Source organism: Miniopterus schreibersii (assembly GCF_964146895.1).
Source record: "Miniopterus schreibersii genome assembly, chromosome: 10".
NCBI classification, from domain to species: domain Eukaryota; kingdom Metazoa; phylum Chordata; class Mammalia; order Chiroptera; family Miniopteridae; genus Miniopterus; species Miniopterus schreibersii.
The window spans coordinates 11,094,357-11,117,650 of NC_138110.1; the positions used below are offsets into that span (position 1 = coordinate 11,094,357).

General features: G+C 42.0%; 1 protein-coding gene across 1 annotated transcript; it reads right to left on the reverse strand.

The window, feature by feature from the left end:
* Positions 1-9,228: 9,228 nt before the first annotated feature.
* On the reverse strand, positions 9,229-21,734 carry SERPINB2 (serpin family B member 2). Its single transcript, XM_081149857.1, has 9 exons — positions 21,513-21,734; positions 19,384-19,446; positions 17,154-17,330; positions 15,150-15,266; positions 13,827-13,955; positions 13,213-13,330; positions 11,198-11,340; positions 10,435-10,599; positions 9,229-10,104 (listed from the first exon to the last, which is right to left on the reverse strand). Exons 3-9 carry the CDS (start codon positions 17,319-17,321, stop codon positions 9,700-9,702), a joined length of 1,245 nt encoding a protein of 414 aa, XP_081005983.1. The 5' UTR covers positions 17,322-17,330; positions 19,384-19,446; positions 21,513-21,734; the 3' UTR covers positions 9,229-9,699.
* Between the last annotated feature and the right edge of the window lie 1,560 nt (positions 21,735-23,294).

Here is a 23,294-nt window from a genome sequence, read left to right on the forward strand (position 1 = left end):
TCATTTAAAAGAAAAAAAAAATTATTGATTTCAGAGAGAGGAAAGGAGAGGGAGAGAGAGAGACAGAGACATCAATGATGAGAGAGTCATTGATGGAGCCCACAACCCGGGCATGTGCCCTGACCGGGAATCGAACCCCGATCGCCTGGATCTTAGGTTGATGCTCAACCGCTGAGCCACGCCCTGCCAGGCTATACTCTCATTTTAATGCATCAGCATATTAAAAATGCACCTGGAAAGCCGGTGAATATTTTATTGAAACCCTCCCCTAAGATTCTTGCCTGCAGAAAAATGGATAAAAAACCTCAGGACAAAGACTCAATGCCGGCTCGCTCTAGAGCATGCCCATGGCCCTTTCTGGGCATGAACTTTATATTGCTAAGGGTCCTTATAAGACTTGTAACCAGTGGAGCAGTGGTCAGCGGCAGCTTGACCTGGGCTCTCCTCCAATCCTGGCTCCAAGACCCCCTTTTTCTCTGATTCCCAGTGAGTTAAAGCAGCCCCGCCTTGGCTCACTTCTTTCCTATAACATTTCTAGGGAGCCAAAGCAGAGCACCGCCTAGGCTCTCCCCTGTTGTTTCTTCTACCCTAATTTCTTTCTTTGTTTCACTCTCCTCAGCATTAATAAACATACTCTCAAACCCATCTGGACTCGTTTTGTGAAATCTTTCCTACACGATGTCAAGGACCCACACACTACAGGCCGGCCTGAGGCAGACCCGCTCCAGTCCAGTCCTGTCAGGTAACAGATGAATCTTGAAAAATGTTTTGCAATAAGCCAGACACAAAAGGCCACATGTTATATGAGTTCTTTAATATGCAGATCCATAGACACAAGAGTGGCTTAGTTTCCAGGGGCCGAGGGGAGGGAGAAATGGAGTGACTGTTGGTGGGGTTTAGAATTTCTTTTAGAGTAATGAAAATGTTCTAGAATTAGATATTTGTACAACCTTGTGGATATACCAAAACCCACTGAACTGTACATTTTAAAAGGGTGAATTTCATGGTTTATGAATTAAATCTGAATTTAAAAATTTTCAGAAAAAATATTTTAAAATATCAGCTGAGAGACATCTGTTGTATGAACTGGGTATTAGAGTCAAGTGCCTCTCTACCAGGGAGATGTAGCTGGGAAGATGTTTTGCAGATCTAGCTGCAAATGAGTGCAGATCCCCCGCCTCCCAGCCCTTGGGCAAGCCTCTCTGCAGGAGGGTGAGATGGAGACACAGCTTATGCGGGCAGCCAAGCTGATCTTCTATCCCAAACCAAATATGAATCCTGGGACCAGTTTTCTCAGCCAGGCCTGGTGGGTGGGGTGGGGGAGAGGGTGGGATGAACAGAAGCAGAATGAAAAGCTCAGGGCCTGGCAAGGGTGGCGATTTTGAAGACATGATGACCCTGCCAACTAGTAAATGAGCCCCAGCCAATGCCTGGCTCCCCCTCTGTGTGGATGCGTGGGGGGGGGGGGGCTCTGGGCAGAACCGGGGGGTGCAGAGTGAGGGGAAGCCTGGGGTCAAGTGAGACTCATGCCAGGCAGGGATGAACAATGTGGTCCAGTGGCTCAGTCTGGCCACAGCCACTATTTCCTAAGGGTTGGAAAGGTCTAGGTGGGGTGTCGGCACCCCAGAGAGTGGCCTGAAGCTGAGGACAGAGCTATACAAAGGGCTGTGGACATGTTGGGCACAGGGACCAAGATCGAGGCAGGGGATGGATTGGCTGCCATGGCCCAAGGAGAAAGGGAGAACTGAAAATTAGGGGGCATGCTCTGTGGTAGTCTGTAACATTGGGGCCCCCAAATAAGCCAAGCCTGCTAGTCTACACCACCTTGTGTCCTCTGCCCTGTGACTTGCTTTAACCAATAAAATGCACAGGAAGCGACACGTGCTAGTTCCAGGCCTAAGCCACAAGAAGACAGGCAGCTTTTGCTTTTGTACTCTGGGGAGCCCTGAGACCAGGGGAGAGAGTGAGGCCCACCTGTCTCAGCACCCAGCTGGGCCCAGCCCTAGCTGACCTTCATAAAGCTACCTGTCATAAAGCCTGGTCTGTGTCGCCCTGCTCCCCGCTGAATTGGCACCAAGCACATTGTTTGACACAGGTGGGCTCAAACACCAGCAACACAGATGAGGGGCTGAGTGGCAGCCTCTCCAGTGGCTTCAGTGGCTGGATCCCTCCATAGCTCTTACCACAGGCCCTGAGCTGTTCTCTGTGTCCAGACCACATGCATCTTTCCTACCCTGGGGTCTGGAAGGGTGCCTTGCACACAGAAGGTGTCCCACAATGCTTATTGCATGAAGAGCAGCCAGGGAGCAGTGAGCACTGGGCAAGAAATGGGGAGCCCCCGTCTCTGCGGGAAACAGAGGGACCATGGATGCACAACGTGATTAGAGGTAAATTGGAGCTGACAAGAGGAAACAACCTTTACCTTCTGGAGGACCCAGAGTTCCCTGTTTGCTAGTGCCAATAATTCTGAGTTATTTAAAATGTAGCTATTGCGACTGAGGTACACATACAATCTCACTGTCAATGTCTCTCCCCATCTTCCCTTCCAACAGTGAAGTGAGGCAGGAGGGGAGGACTGCAGACAGATCAGAAGGGTTTGTGGTGGTGTAGAGCCCTCACTGCAGAGCGTGTTCTACTTCTTTTTCTAATTAAAAATTTTTAATGTTGACATCAGTGCAGACTTCCCCCATTTCCCCTTTTGCCCCCCTCCCCCTTCTGGCCTTCACCACACTATTGTTCACGTCCCCGGGATAAACACACGTGTTCTTCAGCTATCCCTTCAACTCCACCGTCTTGTTATCCAGCTTCCAGTTACCCTGGGCTGAGCTCCATCTGCCCTCCCTCCCCCTTCACTGCCCCGGCCTCCCCTCCCCAACAGGTCCCCTCTGTTTGGTGAAAACTTACGGGCTGTGCATGGCTCTTTGATGTGTTCACGTGTTTCTCACCTTTTCTCTCAACAGAATGTTCTTCAGACCTACCCACGGCACTTCCTGGGCACATGGCATCGTTTTTTACAGCTGTTAGTATTTCTAGGTGCAGTGAAGACCTTCAGTCAATCCTTCTCCTGAGGATGGTGCACAGTTGGCCCTGAACCCCTCTGCCTGTTTCCTGAAGGACCCCTGGGCATGGAGTCTGGGCCATTGCCACCTTTCCCCCCCAGACTTATCACTAAGTATTTTATATTTTGATGCTTGTCTTGGCTATATTTTCCTTCTTCATTACATGCTTGTAATTTTTGATTGGGCATCATATGTTGTGAATTTACCTTGTTGGGCACTGGATATTTTTGTATTTTTATAGATGCCTTTGAGCTTCTCTCTGGATCCCATTAAGTTATTTGGATCTATTTGGTTCTCACTTTTTGACATTGTTAGGGAAACAAGAGTGACCTTTAGTCCTGGGCAGATGTTCCCATGCATGAAGCTGGATTTCTCAGAGCACCCCACCCATTGCCTGTAACTGAGGAGGTTCCCAGGGTGGCTGCTGAGAGCAGGCCGCCTCCCGGTCCCTCAGCCCCTGGAATGCTCTCTTGTCTTTTTGAGCAGGTTTTCCTGGGGCTCAGGTGGTTCCCCCCCACACATGGACTCAGCCCTTCTCACCTGAAGACTGGGGCCCCTGCAGATCTCCCAGAGTCCTCTGCCCCTCTCCCCATGAAGCTCTTTGACCTCACTGGTCTCTGCAGGCTCCCCCTGCACCGTGCCTGGCAGTCAGCTCTTGTTTCCCATCACAGCCATTGTGACTTTTGCTGCCTGATGCCCAAGTCTTAAAAATAGTTATTTAATATATGTGGTACTGTGTTTTGGTCATTTCAGGTATGTGTGTGGGTGTGTGGGGGGGGGGGTAAGAAAAATCTCATCCTTGTTACTCTGTCTTTGCCAAAGTTTTAAAATGTGCTTTTCTCTGGTTACTAGTGAGTCTGAGAGTCTCTGGGTATCTGCTGAATCAAAATACTTCATTTTGGTGGAGACAAATCTATCCAGGTTTTGTCATATTATTTTTATTTTTTAAGGAATATATTTCAGCTGCGGATTATACTGTTTTTCTACATTTCCCTTCATTAGCTTTGTACTTTTACTGTTCTTATTTAAGTATTTAATTCATCTGCATTCCACATTTTTTCAAGAATTCAGGTAGGCCTCTAGCTTCTTTTTCTCTCATCCAGTTCCTTTCTCTCTCATTCATCTTCTAATCTAGTTTGTCACCCGTTGCTTTGTTTTGTTAAATCTACCATTTATCTAGATCCTGTGTGTTTGTGGGTCCAACTTGGGCTCTATAATGTGTGATTTTCTCCCCTGTGTATAGATCGCACTCTCCTGTTTTTTGGCATGCCTCATATTTTTGTTGTTTTCAAAAACTAGGGGTCAAATAATAAACTGTAGCAACTCTCACCACTGACACGGCCCTCTCCTCCCTGGGGTTTGTGCTGGTAGCTGCTTGTTTGCTTGGTGACTTGGCCACACTGTTTTAGCGAAGCTATTTCCCCTGAAGCCTTAGCCTTCGGCGTCACTCAGAGGGCTCAGCCTTGGGCAGGCGCGCTCAGCCTGGGGTGACAGTGCTTTAGCTGACTCTCTTTGTCTCTTCCCCTGTATTATCTGCTAAACTGTCCCCCATACTCAGCTGTTAGGCGCCACCAACCGACGGCTGATAGCTCGAATGTTTTCAACAAGCTCTGGGCTATAAATGGCACTGCATCCGGAGGGGAGGGTCACGGGAATCCAGCCGACTCAATGGCACGTAACACACGCATTGCAGGGTCAGAAATTCACTTCCAGAAATGCCATTTGGTACTTTATTAAAACTATATGGCCCATTTTCTTGCTCTCTTAGTCCTTCATTTTTAAATTGATTTAAGCATATTCATATGTTTGAATTTGCTAATTCTCCCTCCTTCCATCTTTGTGCATAATTCTCTCCCTTCACTCTTTTCTTGGTGGTTGTCCTTGACTCTAGGTTGGGATGGCTTGTTTCTTCATGTACTTAGTGATTTTTTTTTTCTTTTTAATTCAAGTTTTCTTTTTAATTCAAGTTTTCTTTTTAATTCAAGTTTTTTGTGTGTTTTTTAGCACATATCCTTTCTAGAGGTATTTAAAATTCAAGCCACTGTGTGGGGCTTGAATTTTAAATACCTCTAGAAAGGATATGTGTTTACTTCTGTCAGGAGCCTGGAGGTGGAATCTAGGTCTACTTCAACCCGGATTTTCAGCTTTTCTTTTTCCAGAGGCAGCATGGCATCCATCCCCAGACCGCTGCTGTGTTGTCTTCTTAAGGAAATGTCTTTCTTTTCCAAAGCCCAAGGTCTCTGTTCAGCATTCGAGATTCTTAGCTGCACGTGCGGTGAGGCAGGTTCTGGAGTCAGGCGCCTTGCCTCCCTCACAGCCGCCTCTGGGTAGCCTCCTGCCTCGGTCACACCCCAGAGTGCTGTCCCCTCACTCCAGGGCCTTTCGCAACTGATCCCCTCCTTGAAAATCATACTGGCCCATCTCTGGCACACGGTAAGTACAGGCTGAATTCTGGCTTCACACCTCAATAGATGTGTGACCTTGGGTTAGTTTTTAAAAAAACTTCTCAAAACCTCAGTTTCTTCATCTGTAAAATGGCCACATATAAGTGCCCTACTGGCAGTTAAATCTTTGTTCCGTTCCTTCTGTCTCTTCTTTTATGTTCATTTTTCCTCACTTAGGGTTACTGGTAAGCCAAGGCCATTAGAAACCCTAAACCATATACTGAGTTAGATAAAAGCTCTATCTACATTGAATAATGGTTTCTTTGAAAATATATCACCTTTGATCTGTTCTGCTGTTTTATTTCCTCTGATTTGCCAAGAGGGCAGACAATAAACCAAAGGCCTCCACTTTGAAGTGAGTCTGACCGCTGGCGTCATAAATCTTCCCCAGCATTCAGGCGGCTCTTACCTTAAGTGATGATAAGAGATAGGTAAACAGCGTGGCACAGACCCACACAAATGCCTCCCTTTGAAGGTGTGCTGAATGTTGGCGTTTCAACACTGCGGGAATGTCTTCAGTTTGCTGGAATCTTCCCAAAACTGTGGTGCTATGTCCTTTGAATGCTCATCAAAAGATATAATACACTGATTCCTCATATATTTTGACTCCTGTACATGTAATGAATGCCTTTGCTTTTATTACCAGATGCTCTGAAAGGGGATACAATTTTAATTAGCAGACAGTAAAATTCCCTCTCATTGTTCCTTGTGTCATACAATGGCCTTTGGCATCAATTCAGCTCCAACAGGTATCCCCAATTTAGAGTGTGCTGAAGAAGGAAATGTTATTCAGTCCAAACAGCTCAATTGTGACATAGCATGGCTGTGAAACAGCCCAATAATGTTGCAGCTCATTTATGAGACAGCACGGCTGTGGAACAGTATGACTGCAAGGTGGCCTTCAGTATGACTGCAAGGTGGCCTTCAGAGCTATCTGGCCAGATAGCTCTGCTTTGCTCCAATCTACTCCACTCTGGTCCAGTGAGACATCTTCAGTGTTTCAGCTCCAGCTGGGAAAATGTAGTCTCTCCAGTCTTGGAAAGAGAAAGTGCACTCCCTGGGCCAGAGGAGAGTTGACTTCTATAAAGAGAAGTCCCACACCCCAGGTCCCTGATTATTCTATCTTCATGCAGATGAGGACTCCAAATCCTCAGTTTGATTGATCCAAAAAGCACTGCCCTGATTGATTGGAATGAAACTGCCAATAATGCACAAATGGTGATTGTGCATTATTTTGATGCCATTTTGGGGGACGAGGGAAGAGCTAATAGTATTCTAAGTTAACAATATAATATTATTAGCATAATTTTGTTTCTTTTTTGTTGTTATTTATGGCCTTCCCTATGTATATTTAGCAATATGTGCAGATATTACTAGGTGGGTTTGAGAGAAAGGAACTTAATAAATGGGGAAGAGGGGTGGGAGGGAGAGTTTTTGTTCTAGTCTTTTTATGATATTTGATGTTTAGACAACATGAATTTATTAGGTATGCAAATAAAAATATGAAACAGAAGAACTCCAGGTGAATCAATATTATTCTACAAGTCCAGAAAAAGAAAGTAGATAGAGTGGGGCAGAGACGATTGAGGGGATAATAGCTGTCTCATTCAGTTTGAGTTGCCATAACAGAATACCATTGACCGGAAGGCTTAAACCACAAACGTATTTCTGACAGTTCTGGAACCATGGAAGTCAGAGATCACGGCGCTGGCCTGGTTGGGTTCTTGGTGAGGGCCCCCCTTTTGGTTTACAGATGGCTGTCTCCTCTCTGTGTCCTCACCTGGTGGAGAGAGGAAGTTCTGTTCCCTTCATCTCCTTACAAGGGCACTAATTACATCATAAGGACCCCACCCTCATGTCCTAACCTAATGCTAACTTACAAATGCCCCACCTCCAAATACCATTACTTTGGGGGTGGGAGTTTCAAAATATGTATTGGGGAGGGGGGTGGCACACAAACATTCACTTCATAGCAATGGCTGAATGTTTCCCAGAACTGAAGCGAGATACAAGTCTCCAGGTGGAATAAAGCTGCTGATGAACAAGATTAAATTTGAAATATATATGTATTGATTTCAGACAGAGGAAGGGAGAGGGAGAGGGAGAGAGAGAGATAGAAACATCAATGATGAGAGTCATTGATCGGCTGCCTCCTGCACGCCCCCTGCTGGGGATTGAGCCCGAAACCTGGGCCTGTGCCCTGACCTGGAATTGAACTGTAATTTCCTGGATCCTAGGTCCTAGGTCGATGCTCAATTGCTGAGCCACACGGGTCGGGCTAACAGGATTAATTTTTAAAAACCAGTTTAAAAAGTACTCAATGCAATGAAATTTCAAGAACAAAAAGAAAATTACTAGAACTACAAGAAGCAAGAATGATCTTGACATCAACTTTCTCCCATCAGCAACTTTGGTGCCAGAAAGTAATAAAATCATACCTTTAAAGTGCTGAAAAGTGCTTTGAACCTAGAATTCTACACTCATACTCTAACTCAATAATGAGAGTGAAATATGGATAACTTAAGACTGACATCAGTTCAGAAAGCTACTACTTATTGCCTTGCTGAATGAATTATGGAAGTACATAGACGAATCTAAAAGTAAATAGGAGAAGGCACAAGCAAGAACCCCTAATTTTCAAGAATGTCTTAGTTAGAGAAAATGAACCACAATTAAAGCCATAAAAAATTTAACTGAATAATTTTCTGGGATTCTGTTTGACCAGCTGACAATAAGTAAATAAAACCAGAGACAGTTTATTACTCACAAAGACAATAATCATAATCACTAGTGTTCTTAAATACTGTATATGCCAAGAATTCTTTTAACTGCTTGTTATGCATGAATTCATTTAACCATCACAGTGACTTTACGAGAAAAGCATTACTTTCTCTAGCTTACACGGAAAGAAAAGAAGCGTAAAGAAGCACCATTCCTTGCCCATGGTTAGACGACTCGTGTTAGAACTGGGATTTAGATGCAGATCGTCAAGGTCCTGAGGCTGCCTATTTAGTCACCATGCTCCATGGGTCATCCATCCCTACCTTCCTTCCTTCCCTCATAGGGAAGGTGGAGCCTAGGATTCAGTTCCAGGATCCAGACAAACTTCTGCAGCCAGACTCTCAGGCCAGTTCAGATGCCCCAAACTTTAGATGTCTTAGTTCCTAGTTCTTAAATTATGTTCTGTTTGCCTCTGACCCACTCAAAAGCATTGAGTACTGTTTGAAACAAACACCCTTAAAACAAGCTGTCTTGTGTTTCCACTCCTGCTCTGTCACCGGCCCATCTCCACTCCTCTCAACTCTCAGATCAATGACTGTGACCTTGATTTTATGTATGGACCACTGGATTTGGCATTTATTCCTGATGTTCTTGAGGTTTAAACACCAGTGTCCAGAGAATATTAACACAGACTGTTGTTCTGAATTGCTACCTTTCGCTGCTGTGAGAAGGCAGCTCTAACCCAATTTTCACACAACTCCATTCCACCCCAAGGGAGGGGCTCCTTGTAAAAGGGGCAGTTACCTCCTTGGTTCCTTTATTCTGTCTATTTTTTTCTTGGTTCCCACAATTAGCCTGATGCCTGATTCCTGGGAATCAAGCTATAACAGGTCTCATGATCCAAAGACCTAATGGAATGACAACAAACAAAAGGTTGTGTGGAAGTATGTTTATTTATTATATATTTGTCATTTTACATCAGTTACAGACACATCTATGTGGTACATAATGTTATAAATGCACACAATATATATTTACCTGTTGCTCAACGCTTTCTTCCAGGTTTTTATCACAGAAGGGGATGGCAGGACACCTACTCATCCTTCCTCATAAAAACAAATGCACTTCCTTAGAATGAAACATAACTGATCATCTGTTTCTATAACTGTATCAGCTACATTAAATAGACACCAATAATAAAAATTATATAAAATAATAAATAATACAATAACACTTAATGCTATAAAATAAACTAAAAGTAAGGGAGAAGTAAATGCAACATCATCCCATTTTAGGAAACCAGACAATTAATAGGGTTGCAATGTTATGATTGACAGTTGTCTGGTTATTTCTGTATTTACATTTAGTGTGTAGTAGAAGTTGTTCGGGAAAACAGAAACACATAGAAAAAGTCCCTAAATTTTTGGTACTTATAGCAATTCTGAGGCTTATAACTCATGCTACAAATTCCAATTTTAGGGTGAGGCAAATCTGCCAAAAAAGAGAATGGTCTTGGTTGTATTGTGCATTATAAAGAAGAGGAAAGGATGATCTGCCACAAACTGTGGGCCTCCGTGACCGGTTCTCCCTGATATGACAGCCCCGGTGCCAGCGCTTGCTTCAGTGCCCTCCTCATTCACATCCACAGAGGCTTGATGAAACACTTCGGACAGAAACAGGTCATCTTCTTCTGACATTCCTAAGAAATTGGCCTGGCCTTTGATGAAGGCATCATTCATGCCCATGCTTCTCAGAATGGGTTTAAGCTCATAGTGCTCTTCTAATTTGAACTGGGGGATGTATACTTCAACGTCATCTTCAACCATTGTGTCTTTGCTGATCCAGTTGTTGAGCTTGTCATAAGTTAATTCACTTTCCAGCTAGAAATCCAAAAACACATGCCAGTGAGTGCTTAGAAAAGTAGAAAAACAACTTCTAAGTCTAATGTTAAAAAATTAGTGACTTTAATGTCACTCCATTGTGGGTGATATAAAAATTTAATAGACTGGTAAAGTTTTTGCAAGAAGGCAATAGGTATAACATAAGTTTAAGGCTTTGAATGAAAGTTTGAGACATGCCACACTTACTATCAACCAATTCACATATTTCTGTAAGAAATTGCAGACCATTTCTTAAGGTGTAGACAACTTCATCATGAAAGGTAAGTTCAGTCCCAGAAATCTAAAACAATTAAAGTTGGAATGGCTTACCAACTCCAAGCCAGTAGACACATTAGCAATTTCATCTGGAAGCAACAGAAACATGCTGACATCTCCAGCATATGGGAGTTCTAGAATCTGAGTCTTTAGGTCTTCTATGTACCCAATGTTCAGCCTTTCGTGCAAGTGCATCATCTGTACAGATTTACGCTGAGTCTAAAAAGATTAAAGAGTAAAATATGAAAGTTAATACTAAGATGTCAAGAGATTTACAGTTAGACATAAAAGAGAATGGGCTCTGCTTTAGGGTTTAAGAATTACGCTTTTAAAAATCAACAAAATAAATTATTTGTATACTGTACAGGTCTCTGATCTTATTACCTTTCAAGATTATACCCATTCTGGATAATAATAATAATAATAATAATAATAATAATAATAAAATATTTGTTTAGTACCTACCATGGGCCAAGAACTCTGCTAAATCTCATTGAATCCTTACAACAACCTTTTGAGTTGGATACTATTATTATCCAAATTTCTCTGACAAAAGATGGAACTCATGGAACATAAGTAAAATTATGGCTGGTAAGTTATAGAGCCTACATTTGAGTCCAGGATTTAAGTATACAGCCCATGGTTTTTCAACTTCACTCATATGACCTTATAAAATTACTGAGTAATATTCAGCAGCTTGAAAGAGTTAATCAACTGTCCAGTGTCCATAAGTTATAACTGGCATGTCAAGTAGTGACATCAACCAGTGGTCTCTATTTTTCCAATACACATTAGGCTAATCTGTCTTGTCTCATACCGAGTTCACCCGGAAAGGATAAAGCCCACTTAATTTCTTCTCAAATGGAGTTTTCCATTTTCCTTTGAAGTAGACAGCGTTCACCAGGACCATCCTGGTCTCTGAATCCACAGAACCTTCAGGTAACAAGTTTAAAACTTTACCTACAAAAAAAAAAAAAAGATGTATGTTTAGGTCTCATGATAAAAGAAGGTGAAGTTACTATAATTTCTTGACTCTTTCGAGTTGCCATCAAACTCAGTAGACACATTTGTTAAACTCTACAAAGATGTTGATCTTCAAGCTCAAGTTTTCCTCTTGATTTATTTAAAGCACAAGTAAAAATCTGAGCAAATTCCTCAGAAGCTTTTCAAAATTCAAGAGAAAATGAAGAGGTAATGCATTTAAAATTTAGAATTACTATCAAATTTGCAGCTGAGATTTTCACTTCCTTTTATATTGTTTTCTCAGCTTTATAGTTGTATAAAGTTATTTAATTCAGATGGAAGTGAAAGAGAGTCTCTTAGGGAAGACAAGGGTGTCTTTCCACAGTATGTCCCGAAGTGCTCCTGCTAGATCTGGTCTCAGCAGTCTATGACCCAATGATTCATTAAAACAATTTTTTGGAAGTTTAGGCTGGACCTACATTAGGAGTAATGCAGATCCATGAACTGAGCAAGGAGGAAATGTCCCGGTGGGACTGAGAGTGTTATTGAAAGTGACGTTCAAAACCAGTTGTGAGAAACATGCGATGAGTTTTCTAATAGAGCTAAATAATGTGAAGTACTTGACAATACCGAGAATGAGTGAGCGGCGAAGGTTCTCAGAAATGCAAGCCTCTGAGTGTGATACCTTTTTTTTTTAATTGGTTTAAGAAACAGCCCATTTATAGTGAATACCTACTCTGCCATATTTCAACCACTAAATACATTATTTTATTGAATCCACAGCTACTCTATTAGGTATTAGTGCCATTTTACACAAAAGGACACCATAACGAGAGAGGTTAGCAATCTTCTCAAGGCTACAGTCTTGGGGAGCTGATCAGGATTCTGTCCCCACTGTCCTCCACCCTCAGGTCCTACTGACAGGAAAAAGTCTAATAAAAAGGTCACTGCAGTCTGACCAGCTTCACTATATCCATTCAATATCTCCACTCAATATATCCCCCAGGCAATTAAAATTCTTGGTTACTATTTAAATCTACTAACGTTTTATTTAACTTTATGATGCATGTGGCAAAACCAGTATTTGATCATAACAAAGAAAACAGAAAATTCTCTCAAATCCTCAAAAAGTTTGGTAAAACAATCAGCCTCAATGACTCCTTGGCCTTTTGGCCATATAACCGATTCATGCATAGTCATTCGACACAACCAGTGCTTATAGAGAAAATTTATGCTGTTCTCAAAAAGCAAAACTTTCATGTGTCTCTAACCTTGCACATCAATTTTACTTTCACTTCTGTGCATCTTCCCTTTCCTGCGTCTTTGTGGCAGTCGTTTGTTGGTGTTTTAGGACAGCGGTTTAAAAATCCAGAGTAGACAGGAAGAAGTAGTATAAATAGAACAACTACTTTCAGAGAGACATTTTTTTTTTTTTTTTAATTCTATAGAACTTAGTTCATGTGCTTTGTTTCCATTATGGTAGCTAACAAACCAAGAGACAAAACTATTTCTGGAAATGATGTTTTAAACCCAGAAGTTAAGAAAATCTTTTTTCTTTTTTTTTCTTTTTGTCCACAGTGGACAGAGTGTCACAATTATTTCAATACTGATGTTTCCCATGTTTAAAAACATCTGCCGTCTCTCATAGTCTATTCTAACGTACTATCCAAGATCCAATTCTTTGAGTATTTAATTAGTAGATCTCAATTAAAACATCACTCAGCTAAAAAAGAATAAAGTTGCATTAACAAAATAACTAAGGTTGAATGAATTTTAAGGGATTAAAGGCTAAGTTCAAGGATGATTTCAAGAAACAGATCAGAGTTTTCAAAGCAGAAAGAAGAACAGAAAATATTTCCTTGGTTTTACCTTTGGTTTGAGTCTCAACCCAGAAATTGATCTTTTTTCTGGCCCCTTCTGCACATTCTAGGAAGTCCACTTCCTGGGGCTCTGCAGAGTAATATTTCTTAGAGAGGCGTATGTATTCCTTTAAGGCAAGAAAAATGCAGGAGGTTACATGGAGTGTGTGCTGAAAAGCCTTGGGGTAATTGTGAATTATGGGCTTCCTGTCGAGACTGGGGGGCCTGCGGTTGGGGTGGGGGTGGGTGGAGGTTGGCTTTGGGGGCTGCTGAAAGAGAAAATGGTGCAGATTATGAGCACTCAGTGGACCCCCTTCCCCATACTCCAGCCCCAACTCTTGTCCCCCTGCACTCTTCACATTATAGACACTGAGAAAGAGGGACGTGGCTCCTGAAGTCAGCTGTGTCCTTCCTGGCTTGCCCTGCAAGTGGGACTTTTGCAGCAGGGAGAGAAGCACCGACAGGGGGAGCTCAGGGCCACTGCCATGACCAATGGCCTTAGGGAGTCCTAGGGAGCCCTGGGCAATTCTGACTCCCTGTAAGTGTGAATCCTAGAGAACAGCTTTGACAGTGTCCTCACCGCAGGGGCAGGGCCCTGCCATTTCGATGACAGGCTGTACTTACTTCCCTGACTTGCGCCGTCTTCTCTGCAAACAGCTTATTGGCACTTTCCAATATGTAACCCCCCTTGGACGAGTTGATGGCAGAGATGAGAGAACGGAAACCTGAATGGATTGTGTCCTCAGCTTGTACCTTGAACAGAAAGGAGAGAGCCTCTTTATATAACACGGGACTTCTAAGCAGGATATCTCTTAAGCAGTGGTATTTTTTCTATACAACATCAAAATGCTGTATTAATATACACTTTTTAATGACACTTTAGAGGAATCCCCGAGGAAATACTTTTGATATGGATTCAGGGTAAAACTAACAAGATAATATTTTGCTTGTTTCATATTTTGCCTATGGATTGGATTTAACCATGAAGTAACCAACATCCTAGATTAAAGTGAGGCTCCTTTTATAGTTTCCTAAACTTTAAGGTCTCTAAGAAATTTTTATTATATTAAAATGTTACTTTACAAAAGATTATTTGATTTTGGGTGGTGGGCACACAGTGCAATATAAAGATCATGTATCATAGAAATGTACCTAAAGTTTGTAAACATGATGACAGACATAGGACTCAGTCACAGCAGAAGACAGAACCTTGCAGGTGACTGCCAGCTGTCTCCAGAGATCTGGCTGAATCTTCATATATGGGCCCTCTCCACCTCCTTTAGCCCGTAATTCCACAGATGGGACATTAGTGTTCCCAAGTAGGGCTATGGAAGATGTCTCCACATAACCTCACTCAGGAGGGTAATTATGGAAGTCGGTTACCAATAGGAACACATCTGGTCCAGTTCTTATAATTCAGCTGGATAGCTGGTAATTAAGGAGTGGAGTATTGAGAAAGGATAATATTACCTGAGATGGATAGATAGATAGATAGATAATAAATGGTGGATAGCTAGCTAGCTAGCTAGATAGAGGGATATGGGAGGGATATCTAGAGGTCATTGGCCTCTCATGAAGTCATCGAGCCTGACCTTCTCCATTCCTCGGCTACCTGGCCCTCCTTACCCTTTCCGCTCTGGAAATCTGCGTGCATGCTTGTGTATTCTAGGAGTCTCCTCTACCATGGATTTAGGATAAGTTATACAAGCCCAACTAGCGGCAAGGTGGTGTGACAGAAGTCAGGAAGCCTGCATTCTGCCCTGGTTCTGTCCTTTCTTAGTGGTGGGACCGGAGAATATTTGCTTAAGGGCTGTGAGTCTTAGGGTTTTTTTTCTGGGAGTTGGGGGAAGTTGTACTAAGTTCCTTCTCAGTCTAACATTGTGACTTTAAGGCAAGAAGATTTTAGAAATAAAATACAAAAGAAATATGAATGAATGAATCAGATACCTTCAAAATAGCATCAGGATAAGTGACCCGGACCTGCTGCATGAATTCACAACTGGTGACGTTCTCTGGGGTCACTGGGGTGACTTCATGGACTCCAACTTTGCTAAACTGAAGCACCTACAATTGGAATTAGAGGGAATGGTTACATTTTCCTGCTAAATTACTTAACTTAAACCACTGCCAACAGGTACCTCTCAGTGGTCTGCCATTGTGTATGGGGTACAAGCGTAGATACTTTCTATATGTAACATGTAAGTGTCAGCCAACCGAAATTTCCCTCACAGGAATCAGTATGAGGTATTTTATACTCGTCTACATATTAGCCATTAGTCTCTAGGCGCAGAGAGCTTCAATGCCTTCACTCACACCGCATCAAGAGTGGCAAAGCCACCATCAAACACAGGTAGGTCTTGTCCCCAAAATCTGTGCTTCCTCCTCCAAGCCAAAGAGCTTATCTTCTTTCTTTTAAGTAGGGAATTAATGAAATTTCCCTTTGAATTTTAAAATCTATCCATGCAGCAGAGCTACAGGAAAACGATATAAAATCTTGGCATCTTCCCACGTGCTCAAGCACTTTCCAGGTACCCAGCGGCTGTCTTGTGGCCAGAGCAACCCATATGCTAATTTTCTTTTGGTATCAAAATCAATTTTTTTATTTTAACTACTTAGAGTATTTCATTTAGCAATTGCCCTCAAAATACATTGCTTCTGAGTGCTACTGATTTCTTTACATTTAAAAAATTAAGACCCTGCTGTTTTCTAAAGCTGTCAATGCAGTTCACCATCTTTATTTTTTTCAAGGCCAAGAAAGTAAAGGAGAAGGAGGGTTGCAAAATGTTGCTGGTATCAGAGTTGAGCAACTAAGCTTTGTTGTAAGTCTTGATGTTTGAACTGCCACAAGTACAGGGAGTGATGCAGCCATCCCCTTCCTCCTGTGAAGATGTTGGCCAACACTCTCTTCAAACAAGGTCCATTCTAAATGGATCACTGTGTACCTGGGGAAGATATATATACACTCAGGTACAATTCTCATGGGAAACCTGAAAGTAGCCAGAGGCATTTTGGTATGACTGAAAGCACAATGTGTGCCCATGAGAAAACAGAACATTCCATCTTAATGTTCGTGTACATGTGTATGTAAAAGAATTTTAATTATAGGGTGACCTCCTGGGTCGTTGACCTAGGAAATAATAGGATCACATGAATTTTCATTGTGTTGAATTCATCTCATAGGAATATTGATTGCAATGTGCAGCTGAAATAGTCCAATGTATTTTCAAAGTCCTAGTCTCAGTAAAAGGGTTCCCTGACTGAACTTGTGTCCACTCACCCAGGAAGGAAGCCAGCTGTCCCACACCCTGTCTATTTTGATTTTGAAGACTGACTATCAGGCCAGGCCCCATTTTGTTGACATGATCTCAAGAGGTTGATAACATGGCTGAGTCAACATTGTTCTCTGTGTATCTCTAAGAGCGTGGTGACCAAGGCTCTGGGACATTTTTTTCTCCTTGGGACACTCTCTTAAAACTATTAGGAGGAATTCTTTCTGCAAATGGGCAACAAACACATCACAGTGGCTGAGCAATGGAAGGTGCCTGAGCTAGAAGTGAGGAAAGCTTAGGAGACCTAGGAAAGGTGATACCTTCACCAGGTCAGTCTTCCCACCTAAAAAATGGCACTTGCCTTAAAACAAAAAGAGACATAAAGCATGCAAAACACTTAAAAAATATAAACATTATATTATTATAATGTTAGATGTGGTTACTATTCATCACTTGCAGCCCTCAATATCAGAAACTCTGATACGCCTTTTTGCTGTCTACAGTAGATGGTTCATGATTTAGCTGTTGTGTAGATTTAAATCTAAGGAACTCATGTGGTAATGGCAGGTGATGATTGCTGACCTTGAGATTGCCAAGTTCTCTCAAGCTTACACTCAGAGCAATTCTACAAATCAGTTCGGGAATCTCTCAGTCCTTATATGGAGCTTCAACAGAAACTTGCCTTGGCCATCTGATCTGCAGTGTTGCCTTTGGCACCCAGGTAGACCATGACCATGGTGGATGAGATGCTCCACGGAGAGAAGAAGAGATTCTGGGTGGTGCTTGTATTTGCCAGATGCTTGAAGAAATTGATGGCAAAAATTGTGTTTGCGACATAAAGGTCTTCCATTGTTCCAATCTAGAGGGAAAGTGAGGAAGAAGACATAGTTCTAAAAGATGATACAATACTTTGGGTGATGTCAGCAGAGGGGTACAGGCCGTACCCTGCACAGGGCAGAGGCTCCCTCTCTGTTCTTCCTTCATGACAACACAAAGTGGAGCATTAGGTTCGTGTGGCCTGTGCTGCCATATGGGCCCAAGCTTGGTACAAAGCTGTGCTGTAACCATCTTGAAATTCTCAATTTTAAACAATGGGTTCTACGTTTCTGTTTTGCATTGGGTTCTGCAAATTATGTAGCCAATCCTGAGATATAGTGAGCAGTCATATGATGAGTAGTGACACTTCATATAATAATAATAAAATAATAACAGCAATAACAATAAATAGCACTTATTGAATCTTACTATACAAGAGAGATTGTTCTAAACATTTTACCTGTACTAACCATTTTATCCTTACCAAAACCCTACAAGGAAAGCACTGCTAATTCCTCTTTTACAGAGAAATAAACTGCTGCATGGGTGCTCCCTCGTACGTAACTAACTTCCAGCTGATTTCTCAACAGAAACCTTGCAGGCCAGAAGGGAGTGGTAAGAAATATTCAAAGTGATGAAAAGCAAAGACCTACAACTAAGATTACTCTGCCCAGGAAAGCTGTCATTTAGAATTGAAATAAAGAGCTTCACAGACAAGAAAAAGCTAAAGATCATCACCACCAAACCAGTATGAAATGAAATGTTGAAGAGTCTTCTTTAAGAAGACGCTAATGGACAAAATAAACTGGCACACAAAATAGACCCAGAGGCATTGAAGCATGCAGCAGACCTACATATTTCAGAGGGAAGGGGTGGGCAGGAAGAGGTTAACCAAAGAACTTATATGCATATGTGTACAACCCATGGACACAGATAATGCGGTGAAGGCCTGGGGAAGGGGTAAGAGTGGTGGGGGGAGAGGGCCAATGGGTGAAAAAAGGGGACATCTGTAATGCTTTCAACAATAAAGATAAAGTTTAAAAAAAAGAGAAAGAAACTGCTGCACAGAGAGGATAAGAGAAGTGATCGGTGTAACTTGACTAGGGGCAGGACTAGGAATTGAAGTCAGTGGGTTGCCCTCGGGGTCATGCTCTCAACCTCTGTGCTGCACCTGCAAATCCACACCACACACACAGGCAAGTCCACACAGATTCAAACTGCCACATGCACACATGTTTGTGTTGGCCCCAGGGAGATGGTAAATGTTTCAAATTTCCTGCTTCTGGAAGTGGCTTGGACTCATTGTTCGAGGGTTAGGGCTTTCATAGTCCCATGCCCCACACCTGCCCCCTACACACACACACACACACACACCCCAGATCAACCACTTGAATAAAAATGACAGCCACGCCTGCCATGACCAAAGGCTTCACATGCAGCCAAATGCCTGGACACACCCAGGTGTGTGGGGGAATCTGTGGGTACTGGCCAATGATCATCTTTCTTTCTGCATGTTTTGCTTTCGTAATGGCTTATAACACACCCTACAATTACCAAAATATATGTGTACCAGACGACGCCGACACTCATCATTCCACAGGAAACTTTCTTGTGGAAGTGGTTTCCCAGAGCTGGGGAGGAGCTGGGTGGCCCAGGAAGAGGCATGCCCTGCGGCTCCCGTCTAGGTTCACACAGCAGGGCTCCCCAGCCGGGCCAGCACTCACTCCTCTGCCTCATCCTCGGATGTCTTATGTGAATACTTGAGTCATGAGCATTTCTTTATAAGAAAGTGATTACAATTTGTACCAACATTTCTCACTTGAAATGCTACCTGATAACATACATCATCAAGACAAAATAGTAAATTAAGTGACACTTGTCCCTGAAACTCTCTCACCTCTTCTTACGGTTTAATCTTCACAGGATTCCTATGAGACACATACTCTGATCTTCATTGAAAGCATAGGTCCCATCCTGATGCTCAGAGAGGTTAACTAACTTGTACAAGGTCACACAGTTTGTATGTGATGGTGCAGGGGTTCAAGCCTAGGTCTGCTTTGGAAACCCAGTCTATCTAGCGCCCCACACTGCCTCACCTGCTGGCGATCAACTTCACTCCGCAGGGTAAGAGTTTAGGCGAGCTTCTCGTTTGAGAAATGCTAGAAAGAGGGAATAAAAATAAGGTTGCAAGTCTGTAATGCTCCTAGAAGGCTCATTAAGTGGAAAAAAAAATACTGTATTTTTTCTTTTGCTTCATTACTGAGATTAGATGAGTAGAATGGGTCAGAAATTTATTTCCCCTTCCTTTTTCTGATTTTAAAGTGTTTTTATAATTAATGTCTTACTGGGTATTTTTTGTAAGATATTTTTTGTAATGTTTAGGGGGAAAACTGAGGATTAATAAATAAAATATTTCTTTATTCTCATATGAAGAAAACAAATAAGAGATCAGAGCCATAAAAGTAAATGTAGGCTTCTCTGGCAGCTACCTCTTTATAATAACCTGCATAGTCGGTCACCTGGACACTAACAAAATTCCAGTGTCAAGACAAACTATCAGAGAGGGCATTTAATGCCAAAGAATTTCAGATGACTTTACACAGAAAAAAAGGAGATAAATTGTCCCAGATGCATTTACTTCTTTTTTAAAAAAAATCTTTCTCCTCCCATTGCCCCCTGCCACCCAAAAATAGTCTAAATTTTATTTTTAAAATAAGGTGCAATTAACTGCATTTAACATAAAAAATAATATCTGATGTCTGTATTGCAGTTGTCAGATTTCTTCAACTGGGTTGTTTTGTTTAATTTGCATAATTACTTACCCAGTAAAACATAGCAATTCCTGTTATACAGATGAAAATATGAAGACATAAGTTGCACGGCTAGTCAGTTTCAAAGCCTCGACGAAATATCAGCCTTCTGATTGCAAGACTAGGGCTTTTCCTACAAACCTTTCAAATGAGGTTTGAACAGTTCATAGTTTTAGAAATCTCTGAAGGCATACATGTACAGCGTCTCCTGACCCTCAAGACAAGTCCCCGGCTTACATGTGAGTGGGAATCCCTAGGGCAATGTAAAATTAAAGTCACAGAGTGCCATCAAATGGCACAATCTCCCGGAACAGGTAACACCTGCTGTGAATTTCTTAACAAGAGTAAGTTATACAACTTCATTAGCTCCTAAGTGTTATGCTCGCAGTTAATGTTTAATATTATCCAGGAGAAGGCTGGATGGAAAACATATGTGGGGCTGGGCTCCATGATGTTTGTGGCAGTTCCTGCTACACAAGTTGACAAATATGCCACTGAAACTTGGCACAGGCAACAAAGAACTTGGGAGGTGCCACCAGGCACACTACCACAGTCCCTCTCGCTGGCACTGGATGTTAGATTTGAAATTGCTGTGGCATTTAAAACAAATTCTTTGTGACTACATAGTGCAAACAGTTTGAAATTGACCATAAAAATCCACAAGAACAAAGTAAAAACAATAATTCTAAGGAAATTTCCTGTCCAAAATGACCAAATTCCCCCCTATACACACACACACACACAAATGAAAAGCAGTTTCTTGTGTTTGATGACTTTCACAGTGAATAATTGTCTGTTTATGGAGTACTAACTTATTTATTGAACTATTACTTCAGTCAATTCAACAACAAATTTGGCTGATTTTTCCCTTTCACTAAATTGCCTGACTATTGAACTAAATTCAATACATGTATTCTGGTGTTGAATTAATCTAACTGAGAAAGCTGCTTAATTTCTGATTATTTTAGATTAAAAACTCAGTCATATTTTAATTATTTAATATTTATGTACAATCGGTAGATTACTTTCAATTGCTAAAATTAATGTATTTTAATCAATCTAGATTTTCTTATTAAATTCAGTGTCCCACGCTAGCTAGTAAAGAAGACACATATTCTAACCCATCTGATAAAATTGGCATCATAGCTTTAAGGTACATTTCGGTTTGGTTCATGTTACATAGGCATTTGCTGGCTTCTGAGATTCAAGATTAAGTCTGGCTATAAGTTTAATTCACATCTTGAGCTAAAATATTTCCAGTTAAACAACTAAACAAGAAAACACCACTAAATTTCTACTCATCCTCTAAAAACATCCCACATTTTAAATATCATTAGAGTAGCAACACCAGCATGAAGGAGAAGAAACAATGAAACCACAGCTCATAGAGATGATCGTGGAAATCACTGAAATACCTGGCAGTGCCTGAGGTGCTCCCTCACAGGAAACGGTCCTCCAAGAGTTGTTAGGGTTCAGGCATGGTGATGACTGGTTTTATAAAGCTTGGCCCCTCCCACAGAGCATTTTTTTCCCCTCTCTCTCTTTCTAATCTGTATCCTCGGAGTGATTCAACATTTTACTCAGAAAGACATCACTACAATAGAAATGCCTTTTTGCTAAGGCACCATTTAAGAAATATGTTGGGAGGATGACGTCACTCAGAAACCTATGAATTTGGCAATATCTACACATGCCTGTCAGCCCCAGGTTCGAGTGTCCTTCTGTAAACTGTACCTGCACTCAAGGGTAGCACTAAATTCCACCACATCACTTCTACCTTTTGACAGGGTTGACCTGTGGGCTCTTTGCAATACATAAAGGCAATGGACTCCTGTCTCTCTTTTGCTTCTAGCAACCCCCAAGGGACCCTTTGGTCATGACAAGAAAAAAGACAACCGCTGTTTTCCTTTCTTAGAAATTCTCTATTTTAAAACCTTACATTTTTCTCAAGCTATAATTCCCTGAGTAATTCTGGGTTCCACCCTAATCTCCTGTCACCAGCCACACCCCAAGCACTTTTCATCTGACCTTGTTTAGAACACAGATCTTATCTTGTTGAACAGCGAGTGAAAATCCACGGTGTACTTTAATTTAATTTTTAACTCTGCATCTATCATGGGTGTTGATTGGAAATTGTGACGTTGAAAACTTGATTGAGAAAGTCTCTAGATTTTTTTTTAGACCCAGCCAAAGGAACTTGAGGAGCAAAAATAAATAAACGATATGTGTGAAAATGTAACTTGAGTCTGAAAAGATTCATGTTGTTAGAGCTTATTGAAAAGTGTTTGCAACACATTGTGAAGACGGCTTCCCTTTACTTTCATGTTTAGGAAGTCCCCAAAGGGGTAGGATGACATGAAGTCAAGGCACTGCGCTTCTCAGCTGGTGTGGGGAGCTCCATGTCTGGGCTGATGAGCTGAGGTGTCCGTGAAACCGAGGCTGGGGTTGAGTCCTGTGCGAGCTCCTTCTCAGTTTGGCTGTGGTCCCCAGAGCCAGATTCATCCTTACTTCGTCTTGCCAGGGTGAGTTTCCGGTCAAAAATGAGTGGGGTTACTTAACCCAAACCCCTCCTTATCATTGTTATCATTAGAGGGACAATGGCCTAGGTGTGTCCTTCAGAAACTTTGCCTGGCAATCAAAAGCCAAATTACAGTCATGCGCCTCGTAATGATGGGGATCAGCTCTGAGAAAAGCATCACTGGGCGATTTCATTGTTGGGCAAACATCATAGAGCGCGGTACACAAACCTAGGTGGTCTAGCCTGCCACCCACCTCCGTTATATGGGATAGCCCGCTGCTCCTGCGCTACAAGCCTGTTCACACAACAGGGGATCCTATACTCAAGAAGCACGGGATGTCTGAGGAGCTGCGATGTAACACGGCAGTTCCACAGCAAAGATTTTTTTTTACGTATAAAGAGTACACTTTGAAATAACAATAAAAAGTATAGTATAATAAATACATAAGCCAGTAACATAGTCCTTTGTTATCATTATCAAGTATCACGTTCTGTACATAACCGTGTGCACTATGCTTTTGTATGAGCGGCAGCCCAGGAGGATCGCCTGCACCAGCATCAGCACAAACAGGCGAGAAATGGGCTTCACTACCATGACTTCACAATGGTTGCAGTGCCCCTAGGTCGTGGGCGATTTTCAGCTCCACCTATAATCTTATGGGGCCACCAGAGTGTCTGC

Excerpts from the sequence above, each read along its gene's own strand:
- SERPINB2 (XM_081149857.1), bottom strand. The coding sequence starts at position 17,321 with ATGGAAGACCTTTATGTCGCAAACACAATTTTTGCCATCAATTTCTTC. Across the intron at positions 15,267-17,153 it reads CTGCAGATCAGATGGCCAAG|GTGCTTCAGTTTAGCAAAGT; the intron begins GCAAGTTTCTGT and ends TTCCAATTGTAG. Across the intron at positions 10,105-10,434 it reads TGTCTACTGGCTTGGAGTTG|CTGGAAAGTGAATTAACTTA; the intron begins GTAAGCCATTCC and ends TTGGATTTCTAG.